The sequence below is a fragment of the Cyprinodon variegatus genome, unplaced genomic scaffold (genome assembly GCF_000732505.1).
Source record: "Cyprinodon variegatus isolate N-32 unplaced genomic scaffold, C_variegatus-1.0 Scaffold681, whole genome shotgun sequence".
Classification (NCBI taxonomy): Eukaryota; Metazoa; Chordata; class Actinopteri; order Cyprinodontiformes; family Cyprinodontidae; genus Cyprinodon; species Cyprinodon variegatus.
Window position 1 is genome coordinate 229,409 of NW_015151134.1, and position 19,193 is coordinate 248,601.

At 41.3% G+C, this 19,193-nt stretch overlaps 1 protein-coding gene across 2 annotated transcripts in view; it reads right to left on the reverse strand.

Annotated features, from left to right (window-relative positions):
* fam222a (family with sequence similarity 222 member A) overlaps positions 1-19,193 on the reverse strand; it is an 84,412-nt gene that overhangs the window by 20,467 nt on the left and 44,752 nt on the right. Inside the window, exons 2-3 of one of the 2 annotated variants that reach the window (XM_015394346.1) lie at positions 9,767-9,872; positions 9,525-9,667 (exon numbers count right to left, since the gene is read on the reverse strand). In XM_015394346.1, the coding sequence (XP_015249832.1) occupies positions 9,525-9,621 (97 nt within the window). In that variant the 5' untranslated portion in view covers positions 9,622-9,667; positions 9,767-9,872. The remainder of the gene's footprint in view (positions 1-9,524; positions 9,668-9,766; positions 9,873-19,193) is intronic. The other variant, XM_015394345.1, reaches the window with a different exon arrangement.

The window sequence follows — 19,193 nt, forward strand, 5'->3', positions numbered from 1 at the left end:
CCAAAGATACATGTAGGGGAATCTACATGCTATAGCCAACTCAAGGCACTTTAAAGAAACAATTTAACCAGATCATACAGTCAGATTGGTTCAAAGTTTTCTAAGGAAAACCAGCTGATTGCATCAAATCGTTGACTCCACAGCAATCCCTCACACCAAGCATGCTTGTAGCGACAGTGGAGAGGAAAAACTCCCTTTAAACAGGAAGAAACCTTAAGCAGAACCAGGCTCAGTGTGAGCGGCCATCACCTGAGGCTGACTGGGGTTCAAGGAGAAAGAAGCAGAGATACAAAAGGCAACTATCAACCATCTCTGTCAAGGAAAGACAGCCAGGCAGATGAGCCCCGAGCCAGTTCCCATGTCAGAGGATGCTTAATAACTAATACCCCTGCAATTCTTTCTGTTTGTCTCACATTAACTTCATAGTTTCTTTGCGCTTTCAGGTGTCAGCACAATGAGCCATTATAACCGGCTCACAGACAGCTAAGATTCTACTCCAGATGCCCTTCCAGATTCAAACCAATTCACCCTGAGACAGATCAACACAAAGTAGCGTATACTGGTAAAATGTAAAGAAAAAATAGATTTTAGTAAAATATTTGTACATAATAAAAACCTGAAACTTGTGCCATGCATTTGTGTTTAGCTGTTGCGAGTAAACACTTCATAGTCTTATGTTTCTACCAGGATCAATTCCTTGTTGAAAGTTAAAACATCACTCCACTTTTTTCTGCCTCAATCCTTTTTCACAACTGCTCCTACTATCATCCTTGTCGCTCTTGAAGAAAGGCATCCCTCAGCATGATGCTGCCACCGGGGGGATGGTGTGTAAAATTTTACTACAGGCAGAATATTTTGCATGCAGAACATAAAGAGGGATTTTGGTCCCATCTAACCAGAAGCACTTCCTTCCATGTCATGCCCCCTACATATATCTATGGCAAACTACAAAATGGGACATTTTATGTTTTTCTTTAAAACATGAATTCCTGTCTTGACACTTTTCCATTAACTGAAGATTTATATTGTCAAGCTCACTACTAACATTTTCCCTGTCAACTGATTCTCCAGCATTAGACGTGGATCCCAGCAGCTTCTCCAGAGTTACAGTTAAAAGGGGTCTCTTTGTTACCTCTCGGATGAATACTCTCCCAAAGTATCCTATGACTTTAAATGGACAGTCATTTCTAGGTAGGTTAGCATTACATCATACTTTTTTTTGTTTTCAGATGAAGAATTAAACAGGGCTCTGTAGACTTAGGATATTGTTGTATATCTTATGCTACTTTATTTCAGCCTATCTTTTTATCCTTGACCTGCCTGATGTATTCCTTGGACTTTGGGGTGCACCCTGCTCAGACAACTGGTTTTAAAGGTTTATTTAGGGGTATAAGAGCAAATGTAGTTGAATAAAAATGCCTCTCAGATTTTATTTGTAAAACAAAAGGAAACCCCATATATCATCTTCCTGCGACTTTCCAGTTTCCTGCTTTGTGTTGGTCCATCAAATAAAATCCTAACAAAACAAAAACAAAACAAAACTGGTTTGCATGGCGATGTCTAGCAAATTTCAATTTAAGAATCCAGGTCTAGGTTTGCACATTTCTTGTTAGCATTTATTTTCAGAGGTAACAGGATATGTACTTGAATAACTGGAGGATCATCAACAAAAAAAGCTCGAACCTGTTAAAAAAGATGTCAGGAAAAGAGACACCCTAAACATGAAATCCTTTCTGCATTCAAATGAGGATATAGGCAGATGGAGATGGCCTTTCAGGGGAGTAAAGCTAAAAGGGAATGGGTAGTTTAATGTTTCAAAGCAATAATGAAAAAAAAAAAGGGGGGTATGGTCAGTTTTCAATTCCATGTTTTTTTTCCTGGTAAACCCTCTCCAATATTAGAGCAGATGGAAAAAAAAACAAAGAAAAGGATAAACTTCCCATTACACAGGATAAAGGCACTCCTTGTTCTGTTCAATATTGTCTTTCTATATATTTTTAACTCAAATTTGCACCTGTCAGTGATTTCATATATTACAATTCCAAATAAGATAAAAGATGATTTAAGCTTAGGTTTTAAAATAAGACAACTGAAAACTATTGATACCCTGAAAGAAATGTACAACTCCTCCTTAGTGTCTGTGCTCAGCTCTGTTAAGACACAACCTGTGTGTCATTTCCTGTGGGATGGCATGGGGCTGCACACAGTCGCTCCTGTCCTCCAAGCCACCCCCACACTCTGGCAGGCAAAGACAAGAGGGTGGTGAAGCCTTGCACCTGGGACGCCCAAATGCCAACTTGGAGGCTTTGGAATAAAGGCTCTGCTTTTGAAACCAAATCCTGCTGTGACCAAAACTACAGTAGACTTCCTCCTCCTCAGGCTCACCTCTCGGGGCTGTAAAGATTGCTCGGCCCCCTGTACACAAGGCAGAAGGCGGAGGGCAGAGGAAAGGCATGGCTCTGTGGGATACCACCAGCCGGAAATGATTCTCTGTGTGCCAGCACTGAGACGCCAGCACAGCAGAAAGACTGTGCTACGGATGAGGCAAGATTAATACACCTGTCACGTGGCTGTCTCTCTGAAACTAACAGTGGCTCTAAAGTCCTGAATTTCACAATCAGGAAATCGGATAAAAACATGGCTGTTGTAGCAATCCATCAAGTAAAACTGCCTTAGTAGGTTTCATTTAAGGGCGTTATGGATCCTACAGATAGCTGACAGTCACCTTTTACCATAAAAACCTCCTGACCTCTGCTTCTCTTCAGCAGAATGGGGAACAATGACACTCTCAGTGGGCCTCCTGTGGAATTTCAAATGGGAGTGAGAAATGAGGTGGTTCAATCAGTAGGAAAAGGTCAAGTGCATGCATATTCGCTCTCCCTCGCCATCACCATTCTTTTTCCCCCCAGTTCGCTGCCGAGGCAATCAGGGTAAAGGTTGTTATTTCTGCTGCTGCAGCCGCCGGTAGCCGCGCTTAAATATTCATCTGAAAAAACAGTCCCCTTCTCAATTTTTCTTCCACATAGCAGTCATCAAGGTGCTGTACCACAGTCCGATATGGTCAGCTAATTCTGCTCTAATGTTTCACATCATCCCAGACGACAGCACAGGAGAATTGGCTGGATGTTGTTACCTGAGCATATCAGCTGGGTTTAGGGGGAGAGAAGCAGCTAAAAGCAAAGCCTAACTAATGGCTCTGGCAGCTCTGCCTGCAGAGGCATTGGGCTATTAGGAAAACTACAATTCCCTGGTGAACCTCGGTGTCATATCCTTAGGCTGAGTATGGCAAGGCCTGGTTGTCTCTGTCGATCAAGCTCTAGGAGGTCTGAAAACGGATTGACATGGAATGAACCTGGGATATCAGGCTCTGTGGGAAATTTCCTTTACACCTGGCTGATTGGCACAGTGGGCCTTCGGGCTATTGTCATTTAGGGTTATTGCTACAGGTGGGCTCATGTTACTGTGTGCAACAAAATAGTATTGGGGATACATTTGCACCAACACCCCAGTTGATTGGAGGCCGTATTTACCAGGGAACAACCTAAAATGTTCCTGTTTCTTTCCCATCTAATTGAAATAGCTGAGATTGCTAAGTTTAATATATATCAAATGTCCAAATCTGCACTTGGGCCTAGAAAGAGAGACAAGGACTAGGTTTGTCTGAACCAGGGACGAGACAAATGTGGGAGCAGCAGAGAGCATGGTGGTTAACAAGGGCAGCATCTACAATGAGCCTGGATTAAATGTGCACACACATAGTGACAGCTGCTTTCTGAGAAAATGTCATCCAGGCATAAATGCGATTGCTAAGGAATTAAACAAATGAAAACCTGCCGAAATCTGAAATATAACTAGGCAGAAATATCTCCATCAGCCAGTCAAGTGACAGATTCCAGACCTGTTATTCTAAAGCTGACGTGTGGCAGAGTAATTGGAGTCTGGGCCAAGATGAGAGGCAGAGTGGCAGAGTAGAAGTGGGGGCTGGTGGGGTGTCCTGTCCAGCCAGCTCAGTGTTACAAATGGATGTGGTGTTTTAGTTTCCTTTCCCCTCACAAGAGAAAGGCTTTAACTGTCTGTAAGTTGACCCTTGACTGGCCCTCTAATGACCGACCATACATACACATGCAATCAGATTGTTTTCCAATCAGTGAAGGTAATATAGATAAGTAATACAGCTGAGAACGACCCTCCTTTGTGTGGAAGGTGCTACTGCAGGAAAATCACTAGAGGGTGGCTATTTCACCCTTAATCAGGGCTGCTCATAGCCATCCATGGGAGTGGGGCTCTGACTCAGAACCTCAGGATTCCAAGCACCATGCCCTAACGCCGCCCAAAGCAGGCATTAGTGTGAAATATGCATAGGATTAAGGGTCTTGCCTTAAGGACCCCCCAGTGGTAGCACATTCCCCCCAGCTGGGATATGAATCAAGGCCTCAAGTTACCACTTGAGCTAGCCATATTATAGTTCATGATGCTATACACGCATCAAAAGTTTCAAAAACATGGCTGCCTCACACTGCATTCTGGGACAGTAGGCCCTAAAAAGTGAGCACCAAAGCAATGCAGCACCTTAATGCGGGTATACAGAGCTTTATCTTGTAATATTCATAATCAAACTTCCATAAACATTCATGCTGGAAGTTAGGTTGCAACCATGCTATGAAGCAGCTTTGTAATTGTTCCTAATGAAATATAGCTGAAGAAAACAATTTGCACTGCTAATACTAATTACATAACATGTTTTTCTGTTACTTAGAAATGGGCTTTGGACATCGAAACCACATTGTTAGTGGATGCAAAAACAGCGGTAAAAAGTTGGACAAAGCTGAAATCTTCAAGGTCATAATCTCCTCGTACAACAATCGTTCAAACTCATATTTTATAATATTTAAAAAAAAACAATAGGGGAAACAATTCTTTTCAAATTATACGCTTAATAACTAATTTCTATCAAGGTTGGCCTTTGTAAAAAAATCTTTTGGTGCTTACTTTTTAGGGGCTTTTATCCCAGAATGAGTGGGAGCCATGTTTTTAAAACTCTTGATGTGTATATATTGGCAGAAATGCCCACATTTTCAAGTTAAGGAAATAGAAATATTAATAGTCCCTAATGGGGAAATTTGTCTATTGCATTTGTTTACCCATTCCTTCGCTCGAATTTGCGCTCCGACCGCTCTGCTGTGGAGTGAAGCCAGAAAGTGCCTCGAGCAGCATGTGCAGATAACACAATAAAAGCCAGAGATAAATGTAGAGGTCAGACCAAAAATAATTTTAAACTGTTATATTCTTCAATGGGTGAGTGCACTGAGTGCAGATATAACTGTAGCATATTTTGGTGCATTGCATATCTATTTGTTATTCTTTCTATTACCTAAGTTAACATATACTGCTCAGTAATCAATGTTATGCCTGCAATTATTAATATGAATCTCAACAGCATGATGTCTCCACCACCATGTTTCACAGTGGAGAGGCTGTGCTGGTTTGCCATTTAACGTTATTTATTAATTTGATCACCTCTTTTCTCCTAATTGGAAGTACTATTAACACCTAGGAGTGATCTAGTCAGAACTCCAGCTTTAATCTGAGGAAGAAGGCAGGGAAGCCATCCAGACTAAAAGAAATGGAATTAATCAAAACACCAATGGAAACATGCTAAAAGATGGGCAGGAATTTTAACAAGCTAGAGATAGTCTGCTGTTAGGAACAACCTCTCCTTGTATAATGAGAATGATTTTGTCAGAGATATTAGTACTTTTTTGGTGTTACTTTAAATATTGAATGACAGCTTTTGTTATAACCAATTCATCAACCAAGAAAGAGTAAAAATATAATTTTATTTTTGCTCAAAAAGAAGAAAAGAATTAAAACAAGAAGTGACTTTATAATATCAGTTATGTGAGTTTGGTCACTGAAACATTAAATTGGTCAATGTCCAGTTTAAATGTTTACCTTGAGGCTCATACATCAAAGAAATGACAATCAATGGAAGAGAAAAGAAGAGATGGCCACTGGCTGAGGCTGGTTGGGGTCAGTGCCATCCATTCACCCCCTCTCTCCCTGCAGGGTTTTGCTCTCTCTCATCTGTCTGGATGGGTGCCCTCTCTCTGGGGCATGACACTGTGAGAGGCCCTGGCTCTGCTGCCATCTCTGCCTTTCATGTCTCCATCTAGGGCAGCGGTATAGAGACGTGAAGCGGAGGAAGGATGGAGAAGGTGGGGGTGGAGGGGTGGCTAGAAATGTCACCCATAAGCGGGGATTTAATTAAAAATGACAGGGGTTGGTGCTGGAGAGTGCAGCCACATATGCCTGGAATTTGGGTGCAGTGAAAGCAAGTGCCTATGATTTATAATTCAAGTAATGCTCTACACTCCTTTTAATTCAACAGCCAAAGAGAAAAATATCAAAAGGCTGCCCCTGTGAGGCTAATCCAATATGATATTTTTAAGGGCAGGCGGTCAATAGCTCTCTGAAAAGCCAGCTTCTCTGTCTCCCTTTCTGCTTCTGTCTTTTCTCCACTTGTCTGTCTCCCCCTATCTCACTCTGCTGCCTCCCTCCCTCCTCCCTTTCTCTCCCTGTGCACTCCTCGCTCTCCAGTACATCACCCCGCCCCTTTCAAAGCCCAGACTCGAAGCGGGCTGTGATAATGGAAACATCCCGCTCTCCGCCTCCCGTTTCTCCTGCTAAGCTCTGCGCGCTCGGGGGAAATTGATTGTCTGGCTAGCCGATCTGAGCGCTTCCAGCTGATGGTAGAGCCAGTTAAGTCCTTTTTTATTGAGGGTATGAGGGATTTTTAATGGGAGTCGCATCAATGAACTGTGCAGCCACTCAGCATCTGCATGCAGTGGTTTTTCCCCCGAAAAAAAACCCTTCTTCTTGTGCTCTCATCCCAGTTGCTCACACACACCCACACACATTTAAGTAAAGGACAGAGGATGCAAATGGCACAGCTCACTATTTCCTCCCCGGCAGGTAATCCCTCTCCTGCACTCTCACTCTATCTGTGTTCTTTTCTGCAGCATGGGTCGCCCTACCCCCGACCAGCCTCCATTCTGCCAAAAACTGGGCCACGACCAAATCAGTCACGAGGACTCGGCTTAGTGTGGCGACCTGAGTTTGCCCACCCCAGCAGCCAGACCCACTGCTTTTCTGTGCCCCTTCTGGGCCTGGACAAACAATCGCCTTATTGAGGCCAAGTGCTGCCCAGTGGTGGAAATCCAACACTAACCACCCCCTCCAAACCAAGGACAGAAAGAGGGCTATTATGTCCAAACATCCTCATTATGAACCTCAGATTCGCCCGCTGTAGTAGTCCTTCCATCAAAGGGTTTAACAGGTGGGGAAGTGAAGCTAGACATAGAGGGTCAGTAAGAAGGAGGGGAAAGGGGAACGACTGGAGACTGTTCCTTTTCTCTATTGATTTGAGTCCTAACTCACACTGGCTGCTCCTCAATAAAGAACCTTGAGAGGAAGTGGGCTAATCCTGTGAAATTGGAAGTGGGGAATCGATTAAGAGCACTATGGAGGATTTCCTCCATTTCTCCTTCTTCCCCCTCCCTCTTTTTGCCTTTACTAATTTTATTTTCAACAGTCCGTCTTCCTCCCTCCCCCTCTCAGTTCACCTTTCCCTGAAACTTCATTAGCGAACGACGGTGAACCTTTACTTAGATAAAGAGCCACATCTTCCAGCAGACCACAGAGCTTTATAACCTCTCAAGTGTCCTCTCTCTTTCTTTGTCTCATTGCTCCTTATGGAGCAACCTGACAGGAACAAGAAAAAAAGCCAGCTTCAAATCTGAGAACAGAACCAGCATACAGCCCCCTTCTTGGTGCTGGTCTCTGTAACAGGCTACTGAGGTGTGATCTGCAGCAGAGAGGTAGCTAATTGGTCAGCGTGAAGCCGAGAATGAATTGTAGTTTATGTTTTTCCCCTTTCTGCAATAAGAACTACTCTTTAAGATGAATAGATGAAATCCATTCCAAAAGTAATTATGCAGTTCTAACGTCAACATTTTTCATGTTAAAATACCAACCTGATTATGTTTCATAGTTTTTTGTGTAAAAGATAAACAAAAATTACTAGAAATTAACTTCTTTTTAATGAATAAAACTCTGAAATATACAACTTTCAGCTTTCTGTAATAACCCGACAAAGAATCCTACAGAGGAGCTCCAGAAATCTATAGCTCTGGCTGATAAATCTGCTGAAAGTATATCAATGGTCGAAAGGTAAACATATAGCCAGTTGTATAACTAATAGGTTTATGTCACATCGTATTCATGTGTTAGAATGTAGCTGTTAAGTTTTAGCTGTAAAAAAAAAAAAAAAAAACATTTAAAAGCAATCTATCAAAACCCTTTAACCATACAAACTTTTGTGATAAAACTGCCTCCAGCCATTTCTCCCCTCTGGGTACGGCATGTAAACAACAGCTGCACCCTTGTCTTATTAAAATAGTTTTATTTAAAGCAAATTCTAAGGTTAGGAGAAATGAATTCCCTTCAAACTGACTGGAGCCAGATTATGTGTTTCTGTGAGGTATGATACAGCCCCCGCCCCCACTATTTTGTGAGTGGACAGAGGACGATGCTCGGGAACAGCAGTTGCCACACTTTAGATGCGGCCGGCACGTCCAGGGCCAGACACTGTAAATGTTTACAGACCCTCGGGGTCAGCAGGGCCAGTGAGGCCTGTTAAACAGTGTCTGTTCAGTTCTGTTGTCACGACTGCACAATCAGCGCAGTTAAACAGGCTCCCCCACAATGAGTAGCCAAACTACTCAGCAATCCAAGTTGTCAATGCAAATTAAATAAAATTGTTTAGAATTGTTGAGGGGGAAAAAGGGGACAGTGGTGAAAACTTCTCTTTCACCTTACTGTCCATGTTTAACATGAGCAGCAGATAAAACACAAACACCAGACCCAGTATTTTACATCTTTCAGAGGGAAACCACACTATGCTCTCCATATTACCCAGCCCTTTAAGTTCCTTGTGAAATGTATAAAAAGTCAACCATGAATTTATGATAGGAATATAAACAGGGTCCCACTTTAAATATGCGGCCTGAAGAAAAATTGGAACGGGAGGGGAGGAAAGAAGAGTGGAATAACCCAGGGATGAAATGGCAGAATACAAATCAGGAAAAAAAGAAGGAAAGTTGGGTCATACGTAAGGATTAAAGGGAGGAAGTAAGGGAAGAAAGACAGACAGAATGAAGGCAAGAAGGAACCATGAAGCACAAAGGAAAACAAGGAGGCAAAGGAAGGACAGACACAACGAGGGAAAGAGAAGAAGGTAGGGTGATCAAAATAAAGGAAGGAAATGAGGAAGAAAAGGACACATGAAAGGACGCACATAAGACTGAAACAAAGAGGAATATTCTTTCATGCTCTTCCTCTTACAAAACTATCCAGACATGAAAAATACTTAAACCACTTTCCAAAGTAGAACCTCTAAACCTAGACCATCAAAGCGTTTGGCTGAATGCGAGCTAAACACCTGCTCCATGCTTCTTTTAACTTACATTTACGTGCAACGACTTGCGGCGGCTCCAAGTTCTTGCTGGCACACACCGGGTGCTGGGGTGGAGGGTTCTGCCTCCTCTGCAGACAGGCCAGCATGGCGAGGTGGACACAGTTCTACAGCCGGGGGAGTTCTGCGGACAACCTGAGTCAGGGCGAGAAAAAAAACCATTGAAGGGCGAGTTAGATACGAGGTCAAAGCTGTGCACGGTCCGGTCTGGGAAGCCACTGGGGGCCCTCTCACCGAAGTTTTAATTGGGAAGCACGCCTACAGCTGCTCGCCTCTCAGCTCTGTGTCCAGAATGATAAACACACACCTGCATGCTGTGGAAGCGGGGGGTGGGTGGGCGCTGTTGACACGGGAGCAGAGCATAGTCCAGGTCAGTCACTCTGCAGCTTTAAACAGCACATCCACACAGCCATTCAACCACATCTCCTGTCTGTGAAAGCATGCCCCAAACAAAACCTACAGAATCACACAGAAAACAGCTCCACTCAGCTACATTGGGCCACATTCTTTCCAGGGCAGCGTGGATGTGGTGATTGATGGCGTTATCTATGGTGAACAAAAAAATAAAAGGGAATGCTGAGAAAACAGCAGTCGTTCTGCTACAGCTCAACATGCAACAATTCTGGAGGACTGTCAGAGAAGGCCTGGGGCGCCCGAGCTGTGTCTGGATGTATGCTGAACTGTACAGTTGCATGTGAAAGTGGGTGTATGTGAGCAGATGTGATGAGATGGGAGGGGAGAGACTGCCAACCGTACATCAGGGCTAGTGACGGCACTAATCAATCTCCCTCTAGGCCATAAATCTCCAACTCTCCTTCCCAGCCCCACCTTCACTTAGGGACGGGGAGGCAGAGGCGACTAGTCTCCTCTTAAAAAGTCCATCCCATTCCCAGAGGATATATGAACATATATACATATATATATATGTACATTTGAAAAAAAGCTGAAACAACCCCCAGCAATCAGAATCCATGGACAGCGTCATTCATCAGGAGCATGGCGGTGTCAAACAAAACAATGATGACTGATTATAAAATCTTTCACTTGAAAAATATAGGGGATAGTAGCAACCAGAAGATATATTTAAACTCAGAAAGTTTATTTTATGAGATAAGGGATAAAGTAAATATTGAATATTTATAGGAAAATAATATGATTGTGGCTTTAATCTGGGCTCCGCCTCTGTGTGAGTGTTATTTTTTTTCCAAATGCGTCAACATGCAATACAATGGTCTCCATCTAAGCTGGTCTCCTCCCATATTAAAACGCAGAGCAGAGGAAAATATTTCATCTGAGCTTTCAGTGCCAGCTTCTCTCCGGCTACGATGCGTGGCAGATCACTGAAAAATGATTTCTCATGCGCATGTCACAGCCTAGCCCTCTGCTATTTATTTTCTCAGTGAATCACTAAACGAACATTTAGCCACCTGCCATCAGTCCATTACTGGCTTTCATAGATTATCATTGTATTATGAAAGAAAACAATAGCAGTGATTACAGGATGAATTAATGGCAGCTCATAGAGCTCTGGCTCCTCTTCTTGCTCATTTAAAGGCTATACAAATGCAGAACGCTGCTGCAAATGGTCGTAAATTTCAAACAAATGTTGAAGCATTCAATCAAAAGACCTCCATAAATGACGTAATGTAGCTGCAGTATATGATCAAATCAGAAATCATAAAACATATCATGTCCAAGAATAACTTAATAATGTTTTGGTGCAGTTGAACCAAAGGATTATGCTTAAGGCAAATGCAGACTAAAAATGATACAGAGCAGTGTAGACAATATCATTTGGACATGCAAATATCACATACTGTAGTGTCATGTATGTCGTCCACACTGCCTTCATATGAATGCCTCATCCATGGCGGTCTAAAAGGGACAGCGGACATGCTTCATTTGAACTAAACGTGTTGTAACTTAAAAAACTAATCAGTATGTCCCGTTCTATCAACTTCTCAAAGACAGAGATGAGTTAGACTAAGCTGACTCCTTAAAAATAAGAAAATACCTTGAAACCAGTGTTCAAAAGGAATGGATCCACAAGATCTGGCTTTGTTTAAACTCTCATAAGTCTCATCCCTGCATCCCAGTGTGAAGCCGACTCCTCCGGCAAACCAACCCTATGCTGCTTTTAAATCAAAAAGACCAAATAGAGATATACATTTTTCACAACAGCCTCCTACAGGGCGATAAGTGCCGGTTCATGAACTGTATGCTCAGAGGAGAGGAGGGAAGAACTAAAAAAAAAGACTGACGTGAGTCCACACATCAATCCAGTTTTGATATCCTTAGAATTCCTAAGAGATCAATCATTCAGAGAAAGGTTTATGTGTGCTTGGAGCCAAGCCTTTGAAGAAGAAGTAAAACTGTTATTATTATTCAAAGTGAGGGTGATATTTAGTTATATTTGAATTAGAACAAAGTAACCAGTAGGCATGGAAAAATATTTACTAATCATTGAATTCTCCATTTAGTACATTTTGTCAACCCCAGTTCTATACTCGAACACAGAAGATTTTTTATTATAGATTACCATGATAAAATGGTAATCTGAAATAATCTGTAAAAAGGCTGCTTAGTGGCGCAGTGAGTAGCACTGTTGCCTTTCAGCAAGAAAGTTTTGGGTTCGATTCCTGACCTGGGGTCTTTCTGCATGGTGTTTGCATGTTCTCTCTGTGCATGCTTGGGTTCCCACAGTCCAAAAACATGACTGTTAGTTTAATTGGCTTCTCTACATTCTCCTTAGGTGTGAGTGTGTGTGAATAGTTGTAAGTCTCTGTGTTGCCCTGCAACAGACTGGCGACCTGTCCAGGCTGTACCCCGTTTCTAGACAGCTGGAGATAGGCACCAGCATCCCTCGCGACCCCAGTTATGATAAGCGTGATGATAAATGTATTTGATAATGCAATTTGACTAGCATTAAAAACATTTTAGAGTAGCATTCTGCATTTTTTAATTATCCAAATGATGCAGAATGGCTAAAAATTTAGAGACTCAGAGGCAGAGAGCAGCAAGAGTAAAGCAGGGATCCTACAGCTCAATTAATTACTTCACAAAGATCACTTTTTGAAGAGGTTTTTCACTTTACTTCAGGAAACGTATTACTCTACTTGCAGCTGTTTAGCAGTTAATGCCGAGTGAGTTGATTTGGAGCAAGCTGTATGCAGACTTTAGTGGGTCTGGTCTCTGTGTTGAACTCGTTACCATCTTGTCAGATTTCTCAGACAACTGTTACTGCAGCAAGAGGTCTGCCTATACTCAGCAGAACAGTCAAAATAGCAACACGAGACTGAAGCAGTTAAACAGGTTAGACTAGAATCAACCTTTATTTTAAAGCAAGTTAAACAATTTTGAAGTTTTCTTTACACCTGCAACAAAAAGTTTGAATGTTTATATGCTTAAGGCAGAAAAAATAGTTTGACTATTTTATATTAGTGGGGAGCAGAACCTTCAGGGTAAAGTGAGCTTATGTTTTGGGAGCTTCTATCTATGCCCCTAACTACTAATTTTTTATAATTTTAATGACTCAGAACTAGTCTTTTATTGTCTTTCATTTAAAAATCTAAACACTGAACCTGATGCACTAATCAGAGATTCTTCACTAGACAATTTAAGTTGTATAGACCCTTTATTCTATTTGTCAAATAATAAAAAAAAAAAGTATTTTCATTGATTTGTTTTGTGCTACCAGGGCATTCTATTTCATTCAGTTGTATAGTCCAAGTTCAGATTTATAAAAACTACAGAAATTCAAGCATGAGTAAAGAATACAGTATGACTTTTTCCAAAGAGAAAGGAGCAGATGCTGGTAGTATAAACTAACAGGCTCTCTTGAAGGTTTGAAGTCGTAAACAGAGAACTGGGCATTATGACCAGCAGCCACTACTAAATTGGTGTGTGAAAAATAAATATTAAATCTCACTATTTGTGCTACTTGTTACAAAATACTATTAACTTTGGTGTGAATTCTTAAATTCTTCAAATCAGTCGCCTTTTCAAAAAGTTTAACTTGTGAAATCAAACAGAGTTAGTTAATTTCTGATAAAACCATTGCTAAAGTATTATCTTGTCATGACCCCAATATCAGCTTTTCTTTGGATGTATCACTACTGTTTATACTAGTACCAGTGGTAGTGCCTCTACTACAAAGAAGAATACGAATGGCAATGATTATAAAGAGTTTATACACAATATGTTGATAGAAGCTTTTTTTTTACTGGTCGTTCACTCTTATATTGCTTGTGTAAGCTTAACCTGAGCAGTAATGCCATAGGAATTCAGATAAAAGAGTTTGACAAGACAGTGTTGATGTTGTGTGATTTCAATCCATTCAGAAATGTTAATTTTCCTTAATAAAAACAAGACCATGATGGTGATTTTGATTTTGTGATTCAAATGTTTCATTAAAATTTAAACCATATATAAAATGAATTTAAAAATGATTTTGTTTTTGCTAGCACAATATGCCCCCCAAAAAATGCATAAAAAATTATATTCTTATTGCCCTGAAAACATATCTTTGATTAAGTGATTTGTTTGCCTTGTACAGAATAATAAGTCACAAAATTAAGTGTGACAGATAAGTATATCTAATTCGTCTATGACTACAACTGAATGACCTCCTGGGGGATGAAGAGTTCCTAAAAACACACATCAGCCAAAACCGATGAATGTTTTCTCAAGGCACTACGCTTGACCCTGGACCCTGAGGCTTCTACAATGCACTTAACACCTGAAGTCACATGAGCATTTTTAAAGCCTGTCACCAGCAGCACAAAACAACACTTTTAGCACAAATCTGACAGTGAGAAAAGCACTAAAATGCATCTCCATGATAAATCTAAGCAAATTAAATCTCCACACAGCCTCAGTTCACCCCCCTCTCTCTCTTTCACACACATTGCAGATGGAAAAGAGGGACCACTCTATATCTCGCCAGGTGCTCTAGGAAAAAAAAAAGAGGTCGCTCACAGTGCCATTTCCTCTCACACACAGGCAGCCCTGGCCCAAACACACTGGTACTTTGAGCTCATTACTGGCTATTCACATAATCCTTTCTCTATGTTCTCTCTGCAAGGATACTAATTTCCCAACGAGCCCATCCTCACAGTCCATTTGTTTAAAGATAGTGGTTGAAAGAGGGGAAGCAGACACGTGGTGGAGATTGAGACTAAAAGCTGGTCTTAACAGGGAGGGTTGGGAGGTGTTGGGGAGGGGGATGCCAGCACACTTTCCCCCTCCCTGAAATGAAAGACAATCGTGTAACTACCCTCCATTTTTCTCCATTTGCTGTGCACCAAATGTATTCGGAGGCATTATACTTTGCTAAAGGAGACTGGCTCTTTTTTTCAATTCAATTTCAGGAACCAATTTACCGCTATTATTGCCTTTAAGAGCGAAGCAAAAGGAGCAAGTCTTCAGCTTGTTTGTCATGTTCCCCTTTTCCCCTCATCTCCTCCCATTAGGTTATTGTGCTACTTAGCAGATGTCCATCAGTAGCAGGAAATTATCCCCGAAACCAAACGCCTGTGACCCATCACCCAGCTGCCCTGAAAACAGCCCATCTTGCTGAGGTCAATCTCTGAGACGGTGCTGGCCTTTCTGTGTATGTGTGTGTGTGTGTGCATGCACACTCGTCGCTCACAAACACCACCTGCATTTCACTCGCACATCAAATCCAGCAGGTCTCCTATTACACCAGTGCAGAGATATCTCAAAAGCTAGGATGTCTATCAGCTCCATCCCCGTTCTGCTAACGCCGCTGCAGGGTTCGTAATGGAGGCGGGAGGATCAGTCCTGCGAGATGAGGGAATAAGCTGGAATCAAGAGGCGGTGGGTTTGGCGGAGGGTTTTTTTCTTAGTTAAAAGGTTCTTAAACTGCAGAGAAGATCAGAGGAGATGGCTCTCTGTGCTCAAAGCTGTCTACTCAGATAAGCATCCTGCCAAGTGTGGAAAGGAACAGGGTGGTCATGGGTGAACAAATGCTGTCGGTGCATGTCTGTGTGTGTGCTGAGGTACACGTGTTTCAGGTGAAAGACAGAGTATGGCAGATGATACTCAGTGGTAGCTAACCTTGGTAACTCTTGGTTTCACATGAACAGTTACTAAAGAAAGATTTGTCTTTCATGCATCATAAAGAAATCTCCCCCTATTCGTTTGTCTGCAACTACTGTAACATCATTGCCTAAGGCTAAAATTCAAACACTGCACTAGCTGATGGGGGACTCTTATGTCTAATTTATTTGTTGTTGATTTTTTTTCCTTACCTATATTGTTGTCTTCACTTTTTTTAAATGTATAACAGCTTTTAAAGCTCAGCCAATGGCTCTTTTTTCTCATTGCCAGAAGGAGAGTGGTTACGCTCTGTGCTATTGCCATATATTCCAATTATTGCTCTCAGGGACAACCTTGCAGGCAACTTTAACAAGGAGAGGGGGCATTTGATTATCCCACAGATTGCAGTAGACATAAGCATGCTGTTTTTTGTTTTTTTTTTTGTACAACAATAACTAGCCTATTATTTCCGACAGGACCACAGGAGCCAGACCCTCTGCAGAGTGAGCTACTTTGCAAACTGGTAAAACAGATTCAATACGTTGGTCTTTCTGCTGGTGTGCCACCCAAAACTTTTAGAACATTTTTGTTTCCTACAATTAAGGCATACGTTTCATTCCACAATTAACTGCCCATGAAGATTTCAGAGCCACTGCTGATTTTATAGCTTTCATAGATTAAAAAAGACATCTCAGGAGGGGTCTAAATTCCTTATACTGGTGTTTGTTCACTCCTAGATATTTGATTGTAAAGGTTCTTTTTTTTTATTTTGTGTAAATTAAGATTCAGATTGATCAGTCAGAATATTGTGACCAACTTTTCAGCTACAAAGCTGAATTCAGTTCAGGTTCCTCTTATCTGCAAAATGTCCCAGTCTCTCACCCCCAAGAAAACAATTTGAAATATTTAAGCACATATTATTTGAAAGGCCAGGCAAGTTTGTTTGTATTGCACAATTCAGGTCAAGGATAAGTGCTTTGCATGAATTAAACAATAACATAGAAGTAAAATAAAAGCAAGTAAAGATAAAAACATGATACAAAGCAGGGAGTAAAGGAAATAAAACAGTTGGACCATAACCTTATAATAATACCTCAGTTAACAGTTTCACTTTAACAGTCAAAGGCAGCTCTAAACAAATTGGTTTTTAACTTTGACTTCAAAGAACTCAGGCTTTCAGCACTTTTCCAGTCTTCTGGGAGTTTGTTAAAGATAAGTGAAGCATAGGAACTAAATGTTGCTTCTCCATGTTTGGTTCTAGTTCTAGGTGTGCAGAATAGACTGGAATTAGATCACCTGAGTGATCTGGCACTGATAACAAATCTTTTATGTATTGAGGTGTTGATCCATTCAGTCATTTAAATACTAGCAGAGTGATTTTAAAGTATATTCTCTGAGCTACATGGAGCCACTGTAAGGACTTCAGAACTGGGCTGATGTGCTCTACTTTCTTAGTTCTAGTGAAAATGCAGGCAGCAATGTTTTAGATCAGCTGCAGTCTGATGGACTTTTTAGGCAAACCTATGAAGATACTGTTGCAGTGATCTTTTTTTTTTTCTTTTTTTTTTTTACAAAAGATAAATGCATGAATGAGTTTTCTAGATCCTGTTTGGACAATAGTTCTTTAATCCTGTAAATGTTCTTCAGGTGATAAAATGCTGACTTAGTAACCGTGCCTCTGAAGGTTCAGGTCTGAGTCCATCATGACACCAAGATTTTGGCCATAATCAGTGGTTTCTAGCAGTAGTAGCTGAAGCTGTGAGCTAACTCTGAATCTGTCCTCCTTTGGTCCGAAGATTATTACCTCTGTTTTGTTTTTATTCAGCTGCAGAAAATGATGCTGCATCCACGTATAGATGTATTCTAAGCATCTAGCCAATGCTCTGAAGGGCTCATAGTCACCTGGTGACATTGTGATATAAAGCAGATGTGATGTATATCTTATGCATTTCTAAACACCTCTCTGATACAGAAAATATCTAACACTGAGTCCTCTTAGTTTGGTTGTGGGGATGTCAGCATAACTTGCTGGCACTGATGCAAACAAAAATTATATATGATTTTCAAGAGCCTGAAAACGTATTGGTTCTGGTCCCCACCTGAAAAAGAAACATTCCTCTCTCTGTAGGCTGGTGTCATTTGCTGAGAAAGAAAACTACTCTTCGTAACAGGAACTACAATCTTCTTCTTTTTGTTTTCCAAAATCCAGATTAGAAAAATATATATAAAAATGTAATTTTCATGTCAAAAATAAAAATCACCTTAGGTCAATCTTCCAACTCTAAGTAGTAGGAGCCTGGCAGGAGGCCTGCATAATGTGTTGGGGGCGTGGCTTCATCCCAACTGAATGGTGACCCCGCCGCCTCACAATGGGACGACCCATGCAGTGCTTTTAACAAGCTGCTGTGTCTCCCCTCTTAATAAGCCCAAACAAGTTAATCCAATAGACACACTCAAACCCTTTCTTTTTCTTTAACAAGGCCTGCTTCTACCCTGTTAATCCCCAGCTCCCCCTTCTCCGTCACCATACCGTCACACGAATGGAGGCAGAGTGAAAGCCTCCATTAGACCCCTCTACTTAGCATTGCAAAATAATTTGCACTCATACTGTATATTCAAAGCACCCACACACTAATGCTCACATGTGCCTGATATAAAAGTGCTCTGTTCGGACAGGGGGAACACAATGAGAGGGTTATACTCGCCGACCCCGGTCCACATACAGCAAACAACGAAACGGCACACATACAAAAATTCAGAGGGGGACATTTGCCAACAGGCACAAACTCTGGGACATAAAAAAGGCATTGTTAACAAACCGTCCCAGCTCCACAAACAAGAGCCACTGATTCCCTAACAATACAAGCCCCTGGATGCACTCACCCACCAGCTCTGCACAACCTCACACCAGCACAGTAAATAACCTGCACAACAAAAGGCCATTGTGTGTAAAAAGCCCACAGTTTGAGCATTAATGCCATGATATACAGTGCTGAAAATACATATTGGCAGGTGAATATTATAAATATATATGTGATGTACTGCTGCATGTCAACGTTATGGCGGCTTATACAGCCCTGCGTGCCGAGAAGTCATTTTTATAACATGTTTCTCTGCAGATGAAGGGCAGCTTGGCAAAAACACTCATCTGCTAGCTTTCCATATTTAAGTCAGCTTCAATAGCTTCACCCATGGGATGAAGGGTGAGGAATGTCTGGCAGTCCAATCATGGTGAGTCGTCTGTCGTCTCTAATCAAAACACGCCTGTCTAGACTAATGTCAGCCCTGTAATAAAAATGAGTACTAATTGACTTCACAGCCAACTGCTGCATCTAAGAACAGAGCAATCAAGCATTAAGTTTTAAACTTTTACAATAGTAAAAGAATGAAATTTAATAAGTAATATATCCATAAAAATAGCAACAACAGTTGTGAAGGAAATCAGCATTTAAAATATATTTTTTAATAATATGAAATATTTAGAGTGGAGAAATTTCCATTGTCCAATGTTTTCTGATCATTTTGATTATTTCCTACACTGTTTTTATTTATATTTCACCACAAATTTATTCAGTTGAGGTGACTTACTGGTTCTTGACTC